The 10,447-nt window shown below is 42.3% G+C and overlaps 1 protein-coding gene across 2 annotated transcripts; it reads right to left on the minus strand.

Annotated features, from left to right (window-relative positions):
• Positions 1-268: 268 nt before the first annotated feature.
• meox2a (mesenchyme homeobox 2a) lies at positions 269-9,912 on the minus strand. 2 transcript variants are annotated; one of them, XM_047597652.1, is made up of 5 exons: positions 9,785-9,912; positions 9,652-9,693; positions 7,533-8,913; positions 3,523-3,695; positions 269-1,105 (listed from the first exon to the last, which is right to left on the minus strand). In XM_047597652.1, exons 3-5 carry the CDS (start codon positions 8,086-8,088, stop codon positions 887-889), a joined length of 948 nt encoding a protein of 315 aa, XP_047453608.1. In that variant the 5' UTR covers positions 8,089-8,913; positions 9,652-9,693; positions 9,785-9,912; the 3' UTR covers positions 269-886. The 2 variants fall into 2 exon arrangements, with proteins under 2 accessions (XP_047453608.1, XP_047453607.1); XM_047597651.1 differs by having other exon boundaries at positions 9,652-9,802.
• Between the last annotated feature and the right edge of the window lie 535 nt (positions 9,913-10,447).

Below are 10,447 nucleotides of genomic sequence, written 5' to 3' on the forward strand. Positions count from 1 at the left end.
CATCACAATGTGGTGAAAGATGAGATGAACTCGTGAAATTACTTTCAACTGGATTTTGCAACAGAATCTGATCTCTTCGGGGTCTTCTCAGGCCTTGGGAGGAATCCGCACGCTGCCCTCAGGCAAAGGTGAATTTGGCATCCACCTATATCACCAGCCTTCTACACTGTTTGCGATGTTTAATTTATCCGAGCTTCATTTTGTGGAACACACATTCATCAGTCTGGACTCTTACATGGATGGCTGCATGGAAAAAAGAAACATTTTATCACTGGTTAACTTTTATTCAGTTTGCAACTTTACCTGAAAGGTTAATAAAACACTTATTTCAGGTTTCAGATTTGTTTGCAAAATGTCCTCCCCAGGCACAATACTGTCAGCTGTCAGCGTTGATTACTGAGTGAGCTGGCGAGTCTGGGTATAGGTTTATTGTATGGTACAACAATATTGAGAATTATTTACAAGTCATTTATATTAGCTAGGCAAATTTGATTTCCGGGCACTCGATTTGATCAGTTACATCGCAATTTACATTTTGTACAGTAGAAACCGATTGAGGTGCAGACTGTAAGTTCAACAGTGCAAATCAATTCCTTAGCCTGCTTCTTTCAAGGCACATAACATGGAATGTTAACAGTTTATCTAAATATCATTTCCAAAATGTGCTTTAATATCTACAAACTTGAACCATTAAGACATCGCAATTGTTTTTTTTTCCTTTTTCTTTTACTAATTTCAAGATATTTTTAACCAATGGCACTTTGAAATAATTCACCATCCTTCATATGCTTGAGATTTACATTTTGCTTGCGTGGCAACCTCATTTCTTTAACATACATCATGATGAGGCCCATACTGTGGGGGGGTGGGGACAGGTGTGTGTGCATCATAACTGAGCGTGCTCGGAGCTCTGGTCGCTGTCGTGACTGTCCTCATTGACTAAGGAGTCGGTCGAACGGTGGAGCGCTGCAATGCCAGAGAACTCGGACGGCAGCAGTGTCCCCTTTTTCACATTCACCAGTTCTTTCTCCCGAGCTGCCGCCCCCTGCTGGCCACCTTTCACTCTTTTCCACTTCATCCTCCTGTTCTGGAACCAAACCTTAACCTATGGGGTTAAACAGACATAACATGCCGCATTCAGTCACAAACAGTCACAAAAATAATCATTTAGGAGCAACTTTCTCTCCATGATGACGCAATTATATGTGGATATACTGCTCCATCTGCCACTTGGTGTCTTCCTGTTTTTCCCTGACTCAACAACGTTGACCGTATTTACCTCTCTCAGACTGATGATTAAGCTGTTGCTTAAAACGGTTTACACGTCAAGTAGCAGCAGAGCAGAGGCTCCCTGAGTGTCGACACATGCGCCTGAAAGGAGGGGGAGAAGGTAGGGGGCCTAGCTTGCCCCTTGTCACGCAGGGTGGGGTGGATTTATTTTTGGGGAGTGTCATGCCGAGGGGACAGAGTGGTCATGTGGTCAGTAAATTAGCTGACAGCATAAACGTTTGTCTTAAACGTCAGGGGCGTGCACAGAGTATCACATCAGATTCTTTCCAAGCCTCGAGGCCTTTTCTTAAACCAAGAGAGAGGTGAGATTGTTTATTCATGGCCCTAATATCAGCCCAGACATGTTATTCTCAAGTCCTACCAGCTCACACAGACTCATTCACTGACACATTACACCTATAGAGGCACTCAGTTAACACACTGCGCCAAAGACTCCTGACCTAAGTGTTAGAATAAGGATCAAGACATTTGAAACATTTTTAAGCCTCCATGCAGCACTACTGGTTTGCATTTTAACAACACGGAACTACCGACAATGATTAATAATTGGTGTGATTTGGCTTACTAGTCAAACAGTGTTGACAACTAGATTCATCTGATTTTGACAGTATTTTAATTACATTTCAGTTTGTCTCTACCTACATTCAAATATCATCTTTAAATTCAGGTGTGTGTCTAAAAACACGTTAACTTTTCAGCCAAATATGTTGAGTTCTCAGCATGAAGGTCCATTGCTGCCAGCTCTTACAATAGTCCAGTTTTCGCAGCCTACCAAGACATAAAACATCAATCAGATTTCTCCAAACAGTACACGTAGCATAAATCAAGTGCATTACCAATATTTACTTCACTATCTCCCGCTGTATATTTTCCCAGACAAAGCTGAGGTCACACACAATGTATGCTGCACGAGCAGAAGAAAAAATTTCACACACATTTTATGCCATTTAAAGCCACAGAAAGATTAATGGCGGTGGTCTGGGATAAAGCTGAAGTGGAATTATGGTGGCAAGTACACAGTGTGCTCGGTGGCCCGTTGGAGTGAAAAGAAGTTTCTGCAGTTTCATAGCGAGAAGCAGGAACAGAACGGCACTGAAATACTGGTCACGTTTTATGTTGCACTTTAAGAAATAAAAATGTGACTATATAATATAAAAAACTGACATTCTATTTGATTTAACAATTTAAGCAATGTTTTTTGTTGTTGTTTTTTTTTTTTTTATAGAAGACTGGCCATTATTGGACAGTTTACGACACTTCTGTTATTCTTTTCTTTACAGTCAACAAACTTCAAATTTGCCACAACTCCCTTTGTTTGTATGTTTGAAATCATCATTTATTAAATTAAAATCTGGTTTGTTTATTAATATATCATCGCAACCACACTGTTATTCCCCTTCATTTGACATTTCTTTCATGAGAGACATACTTATATTTAATAACAGGCTGGCTCTGTCCCTGTAAGCCATGCCACTGAACGAGGAAAAAAAGCAGGGACATAAATGGAATGGAGCCAATGCCACCGTGACTGGCTACACCTTTCTTTTGAAGGTCTGCGGTGTTATTATTCTGCTTCAGAGGATTAATGCTCAGTCCATCTGTGCAGTTGATATTATTTTATAATTTTGCATGACATATAAAGCTGTACAATCATACATATCTTTGAGATCTCATTATTCTGATTTACATCCAAGACATCAACTGAAACTACACTTCACTTTACATTCCATCTACACTGTATCACTGTACAAAATATCACTGGCAAGGTGTCAACTACGTGTGAGTTACTGCTTCCAAACGGGTGTCATAGAACAACAGACTGTACACCGTTTCCTTCCCCCAACCATTTGTCTCTTGTTATTTATTTCATGTGCCTGTATTTTTTACAGCAAGCGGCCCACGCTCTGAGACCAATTTGTGCTTGCAGGGGTAAGTGGGAGAGAGGAAGCAACTTGCTAGACAGCACTTCCTTCAGCCCCGTCTCCCTGCCTCGACCATGGCCCGCCTGAAAGAATAGACAGGAACATCTGGAATATTATAGTCACACAGCCACATCTGGAGCACAATAGCCCTTGTACCGAAGTTACAAAAACACAGTAGCGGGCCGAAAAGCCTCGTTGTGGTCCCGAGGCCGCCTCTGTTTTCACAACATGGCATTAATGTGCTAATGGTGAGGCTTCAGTAATGGTTTAAACCCAGGGGGAAGCACAGCAGTGGTGGGTAGGCACATACTTGTCTTTCAGTGAGGTCGAGGTTGACGGCGATCTCGTAGCGCCTTAGTCTGGTTAGGTAGTTGTGGTGGGCGAACTCGGCCTCCAGCTCTCGGATTTGCTCCTTAGTGAATGCCGTCCTCTCCTTCCTGGGCTTGCTGCTCACGTCTGACTTGTAATTTCCGTCCTGGGACTCTGAAACCAAACACCACACAGGTTTCTGTTGCTGCTCAGGGCAGATTTATATGCAACAAAAATAAAAATAAAGCAATAGCATTATGTAGCAGGTGCGAGGCAGCAGGGGAGGAAAGGAGGCAAAGTAAGAGAAACAATGAGAGCTGTTAGTCACATTTTATTGTTCACTCATTGTTTATGAATACTTTAAGTGGCTGGAAGGACTCGTGCAGCAACACATGTGTGTCTGACTGCGGCAGCCGTGCTATTACAATCGACCGGCTCTTATATTGCCAACATGGATTCAATTTGTCTTCAAGAAATCTGCTGCTGCAACTTTATCTTTTTAAATATGGACCAAAACAATTAGGAGAGGAAAATCACAAATTGTCTTACTCTTCGGCTTTGTGTCTTTTGAGTCACACAGTTTTTGATTTTTCTAAAAGTTGTGAAGCCACAGGCAAATTTACCCAGAAACATTCTGCATACAGGGAAATACAAGGACACTTCTAAAAATCCCACAGTTTGTGTTGTCTTCTCTTTAGTTTTTCAACCAGGAAAAATACATTTTGTTTTGGTCATTCCGCAAACTTTCCAAAGAAAACACATACGCTTCATTTGCCCTCCCAAACTTTCCTATTGTGAGCAGCCTTTTTGTGGTTTCTCCGCTGGACATGCTTCAGTTCTACATTGCACTTGAAGGCAGCACCGATTGCACGCTAATTCATCTGCGGTCCTGTTCCGTAGCGTGTGTTAATCCAGCGGGCCTGCGTCAAGCCAAACTGTAAATAGTAAGCGAGCCCAGAGCCAGACTCACAAAGTGGAGCCACGTACGAGGAGAAACTATCTCCTCAACTAAGATTTCTCCTCATAGGGACCCCTGCTGGGTTTTCTGTCGTAAAGAGAATCCTCCTTCTAATTACGTGGATTTTTTTTCGGCGCAAAATAACTCCCTTGGGGCTGCAGAGAAGATGAGGGGTAAACTGAAACTGCTCTACATAAGTTATATTTGTAGTTACTCTTAAAGCCAAGGACAAACCAAACAGATTTAAAACTGCAACAATTCCCACATGGATTTTATGAAATGAAACAGATCATTGCTTGACCCGCAACTTGACCCCCCTCCTTCCCCTCACTTTTCCCCCTAGTAATTCCAAAAGTCGGCGCTCCAAACTGTGTGTGGCTGATTGAAACAGGCCATCGTCCACTCTTTCACTCTGGTGAACTCAGACATTGTGTAAAGACAAATAAAAGTATAACACAGCCAGCTGCATCAGACCAGCAGGCCTGGAGTTAAAATGCGCGGCGGGCTTTTATGACACAGCCGCTACACCACAGCAATTAGGTCCCCGCCGTAACTTTCATCTCTCCACAAAAAAGGAGGAATAATATGAGAAAAATACACGCATCCAGACAGGGCACAGCATTTAGGGTTCCCAGATGAACTCAGCGCACAAGGGACCCTCTCAAAGACAAAGTAAGAAATGTAGGTTAAAAAGAAGCGGCTGATTTTAAGTATTTATTTGTTTTCACGCTGGAAACGTATTTTTACCTCAGTGAAAGTTGTAAAAGTCAAATAAATGTTTTTCTAGAGCTTCTTCAAGGAAAAGTCTGCTGCCAGCGAGAAGCATTCATTGCCGCACTTCTCCATTTTACAACACTGCCTCAACAAAATAAGGTTTGATGCACCTTTTATTGCTCTGGACAGAAAATCTAGTAACTTTTTAAAGAACAACTGCTCCCATGACACTACACTGCTATACACATATGACTCAGAAACTAAGAAGTGAGCAGGTTACCCAGAAACCAGACACCCTGACTGATCTCATTAGCCCTCCCTGCGGCCTTCCTCAAGGTAACAAACACAACCAGGTATTAGACACAGAAAGCTGAGATGCTTCATATTCAAGTAGAAGCATGGAAATGAGCACTCTGGTTTTGTTATTTTATTTTTTTCTGTATCTAAATTCGGGTTTCACTCAAGTTTCTGGTCCAGATGGTGAAACCTAATCAGAGCTCTATCTCATGCAACAGGCAGTGGTCTGCTATTTAGACAGCTGATTGAGTCAGCAGTCTAGTTAGTCCTGATAATCAGCATGATTAGTGTTCGCGTGGGGAGAATGCACGCCACATGTAATAAGTGGGCAGGTAATGTTGTGGCAGGGGATTTGGAGGGGAAAGGCTCGGATTCCCAGGGATTTGACAAAAGAGGGAAGAAAACAGGAGGTAGTGTGTTGAATTAGTGGCTTCAATATACTGTTGTGACATTTTGCAGGTGGATAATTGCACAATTAGCACAAAGCAAACAATATAACTGAACATTAGGCTTTAAAAAACTTTGTCATGTAATCCTGTTATATTTTATTTCATTTATCTGCACATGTAACTGACACATCTGCGATAAACCAAGGAGTAAAATGGATTATTAGCTAAATATTTCCATTAGTGTTTGATTGTGTATTCATCAAAGCCAAACAAGAGTTAATCCTCTTATGTTTTCAAACATGAACACTATAAACTACACATAAATTGCCAGCCTGTCAGAGTTGATAGATAATCTCAGAGGTGGTGACCAGCTTGGGGAATATCATCCGTCAAGTACAAATGACGATCGGTGGTTACAAATACAGACTTTAAATGGGTGCAAGGTTGGTGCAGAAAGCCCGCAATCCTCAAATGGACTGAGAGAACCGGGAGCACACTTTCCCTGGAAACTCGCAGTGATATCACGTTCCCAAACTGACCCAACCCCCAGCAGTTTGTCAAGCTGTGATTGATTAGTGTGGTGACTGCAGGTTGGAAACGTTGGGGAGGTGTTATCTATTTGAGTACAGTCTCAGAAGAGAGATTTCTTAAAGAATGTGCGGAGAAATATGTTTTTTACAGATGTATTTGATCAATCACATGAGCGTGTCCATATTTAAGAACAATAAAAAGTGTATGTACACATACATAATTTAAAGATGTCTTTTAAGATATTAAGGTCAATTGCAGCTGCCTTAAAATGAAGCTTAGCAGTCATAATTTTATTATTGAAAAAAAAATAGCCTTAAAGCTCGAAGCGCTCTGGAACTTTACACAGTTGACTACATAAATGTAACTGGTTCTTTAAGTTCTTTTAGACGAACAAAGGCATATTTCTATAGGATATTAAAATAATTAATATCAGTGTCAAAAACTAATATTACTAAGAAGGAACATTGCTAAGTTTGCAACATCCTGAAATCTATTTCCCAGTCTTTCATTTTAGTTCAGCAAACCTGTGACTGACTTCAGCTACAAGATACAGACATGGGTAAAGCCTGAAACTCGGGCGTCTGTCATGTGTTTAGTGCAGCGTGAGGCGCCAGTGTAATCTTTTATGATCCATGACATTAATTCTTTACCGTGCGCCTCATTGTCTGCCCTCTGAAGAGTGTCGCAAAAAAACAGATGTGACTTTTAAACAAAACACACCAGTAGTCAGATGTGCCCAAACAGTTATGATGTGGCCTTTTGCTCCACGCTTCAGTCTGCCTGCTGCCTGAAGCCTTTCTGTCAGCCGACACCTACAAACTGCTTCTCAGACAGTTTTCTGTTTTTCTATTGGAGCTGGAGTATTCTCAACAGACCTGCTGTTGAGTGATTTAGAGCGACATGTGCAGATGTTTGTGTTATTCTTGAGCTCTGCTTGGAATTTTTTAAAATGCGGATATTTATGTGATAATGTTTATCTAACCGAAAGAATTTTACATTAAGTCATTTGTCTGTGCAGTATGTAAAACGCAGCATATTGTTTCATAATGTTCATGAGAAGGAATAAAATATCTGCCTTTAGAATTGTTCCCCTCTCTTAAAACCTCTCTCAGCTCCTCTTACCTGAACTGTCACTTTTTCTTTTGCTGTTTCTCTTCTCGGCTTCGGCAGGTGACAGAGTCTGTCTGCCAAAGTCCGCAGGAACACAGGAGGCTCCTGTGGGGGTGCTGCCGTTGCCCAGACTTGGGGTGCTGGCACACATACTGGGCCCACCAGGGTGGCCCAGGTCTGGAGGTGTGGGCCCATTGTCATGAGACGAGTGGGAGTGTGGGTGGCAAAGACTGTGGCGTGTACTACTGCCAGGTGAGGGCATCTGTGGAATATGCCAAGATGCATGGTGCTGAGGTGGGTGGTGATGCTGCTGGGAGGGCAGGTGGCCACGGTGGGGGTGGTGGTGGTGATGCTGCCCTGGAAACAGGCTGTCATCGCCCTGGTAGCTGGAGATGATGCAGGGAGACGGTGAAGAGGTGGACGAGGACGACGAAGAAGAGGCCAGGTCAGGGTAGGAGACATGGTCCGAGCGTCCGTGGAGAGTGAGGGGAGACTGGGTGAAGGCAGGATGCAGGGCCTGCGCTGGGGCATGGGGGCTCCGCAGGCAGCCAAACAAAGTGTGATCCATCGTGTGCAAACACACGCGGCCCTCCAGGAAAGGTGAGAAGGGCGAGCGAAAGGGGTAAAGTTACTTAATGATCACAAGCACATATCCAAGATGCTTCTCTTCTCCCTGTAACTACCCCAAAACTTTTCTCTTCAGTTAGAAAGATTGAATAGTCAGAAAGTAAAATTCGTTTTGAAGTGGGTGTCCAGTGGTAATCCGGAATATGCGGCCAGTTGCCAGGCTGTACAGGATAAACAGTTAGCCCAGGATAAGCTGCAGCAGAGCCTCTCAGATGTCAGGAGGAACAGGGGACTGGAGCTCGAGGCTGGGAGCAGAAGGAGGTTCCTAGGAACTGCAGAACGAGGGGAGCCGGTGGAGGGGATGTTATAAATAGGGTGTAACGTGAGAGGGAGGCTGGGTCACAGACTGCATACGCGCTACTGACCACGTACATATGATCGCCCTCCAAAAAGCACAGCACAATAAATCTGTACTATTAAAATGGCTGAGCCTCAGGAAAGAAGGCAATTTATTTTGGACTTGGACCTGACCTCTGGTGGCCATCTTTTTTACCTTTGAGAAAACAGCCTTAATGGTGGATATGTAAGGCTGGGGGGAGAGAGAGCTCGTGTGAGGGGAAGTGGGAGAGGTGTGGAGAGGTAGAGGGCGAGAGGTGTCAGGGGTTAACTCAGCATGACACCCCGTCTTTGTCAGCTTTGACCCCTTAAAATATTGTCACTGTTGTGGAAGCAGGCGTGGATGCATGTTGCTCACATTAGTGGTTTCCACTCAGTCACCGCGACTCGACGAGACTCACCACATGAAAATTTCTTCCGACTAGATTACCTGCAACGCAGAAGAGACAAGTTTATTTTAATTTAGAGCAAGCAAACTTTGTTTTATTTTTAATAAATAAATACTTAAATATTTTTTAAATAAATAAATCTCTAGCTTAATTATAACACATCATCAGACTGATCAAGACACAAATAGAGGTGCAATTTGGAGTTTGAAAAGGTCATGAAGTTCAAAGAACTGCTTATATTTCTAAATGTACTTTTGTTGTTGTTGTTTTATTGAAGTCAAGCCTGCGATTTATGTAAACATTTTCAAACACTTTCAAAAAGGTTTACTGTCGAGAAGACAAGTCGTTGACGTTATCTAAGGTGAAATATATTTCCATCACCTAAAACCCCAAAATAAAATTCGCATATCACACGTTGTGACATCAGCGTCACACTAAATCCATTTGGCCATAAAAAAAAAAGTAATTATGAGGCTTAAAAGCTAACAAAAAAGCTAACTGATGCAGCTAACAATGATTAACACATATTTATATTTCAATGTAAATATTTTATACATTTTATGTAAAAAAATATATATATATCTGAATATCTAAATCTAAATATCTGAAACTTACAGTCACATTAGCAACAGTATCTATAGTAATATTACACTGACTATAGCAAGCATTTAAAGAACATAGAGGACAAGTTAAGGTAAGATTACATAAAGTAAATTAAAGCTTAAACCGTTTCATGGGCAGTTTTCGTAGCTCAGTCTGGGTTTTAAAGAGACACTCACAGTAACTCCACACTCTGGGGATCCACAGGCTCTGCAGGCCGCCTGAGAAAGGAAATTAATTCCTCTTTGAGAGAAAATTACTTTAACAGATAGCACGACGGAGGCAGGCTGTAACTTTGCCGCTGTCACTCACCCCCAGTCCCTCCAAAGCCTCCAAAGGCAGCAGAGGCAGCACGGCAGAGGAAAGGCACATTAGGTGAGTGAGTGTCAAACTCTTCTACTGTTTATCTTACAAATTAAGGCTATTAGCAGGTTAGCCGGGGCCATATATTTGCTTCAGGCCTTGAGCAGGTATTAATTCACACCTGTTTCCAATCCTGTCACTGGTCTCATGTCTCCAGTGACCTGTGGCGTGGGCGTTTTCAGTCAGTCTTTGCCTCTTGTGGGCAATATGAGGCTAAATGTGTGTGTGAATAGGTGTGAGTGTGTCTGTGTGTCAAACAGTATCTTAGATACTGGGCCAAGACTTCACTTTGACTGTGAAGGTATGCCATGTTGTCCTTTTCTTCATGAATTGAAGTTTATTTTCTTTATTTAATTTGAGAGTTTTAATGACCTATGATGGTGTAAATGCTCTTCCAGTCAGAACTGAACAAATCCAACCGGTAATTTAAAAAACAAAACAAAAGAAAAAAAAACACCCATTATTGTGGATAGAGGCCCATCAGAGATATAAATCTACCTGTGTTGGCCTCATTTTCAGGTGACAGCATGTGAAATGAAACGGAATAAAAAAAGGTGAAGGTGAGGGGGGGTTGTGACGATTGCGGTGCTCGTTGCGTGCCACGTTTTCTCC

The sequence above is a fragment of the Mugil cephalus genome, chromosome 11 (assembly GCF_022458985.1).
Source record: "Mugil cephalus isolate CIBA_MC_2020 chromosome 11, CIBA_Mcephalus_1.1, whole genome shotgun sequence".
In the NCBI taxonomy this organism is placed as follows: domain Eukaryota; kingdom Metazoa; phylum Chordata; class Actinopteri; order Mugiliformes; family Mugilidae; genus Mugil; species Mugil cephalus.

What these genes read in the sequence shown, in the direction of transcription:
- meox2a (XM_047597652.1), bottom strand. Translation starts at nt 8,088, where the DNA reads ATGGATCACACTTTGTTTGGCTGCCTGCGGAGCCCCCATGCCCCAGCG. An exon ending in AAGAAAAAGTGACAGTTCAG is followed by an intron (nt 3,696 to 7,532) that starts GTAAGAGGAGCT and finishes GTTTGGTTTCAG; the next exon opens with AGTCCCAGGACGGAAATTAC. An exon ending in TCGACCTCACTGAAAGACAA is followed by an intron (nt 1,106 to 3,522) that starts GTATGTGCCTAC and finishes TTAACCCCATAG; the next exon opens with GTTAAGGTTTGGTTCCAGAA.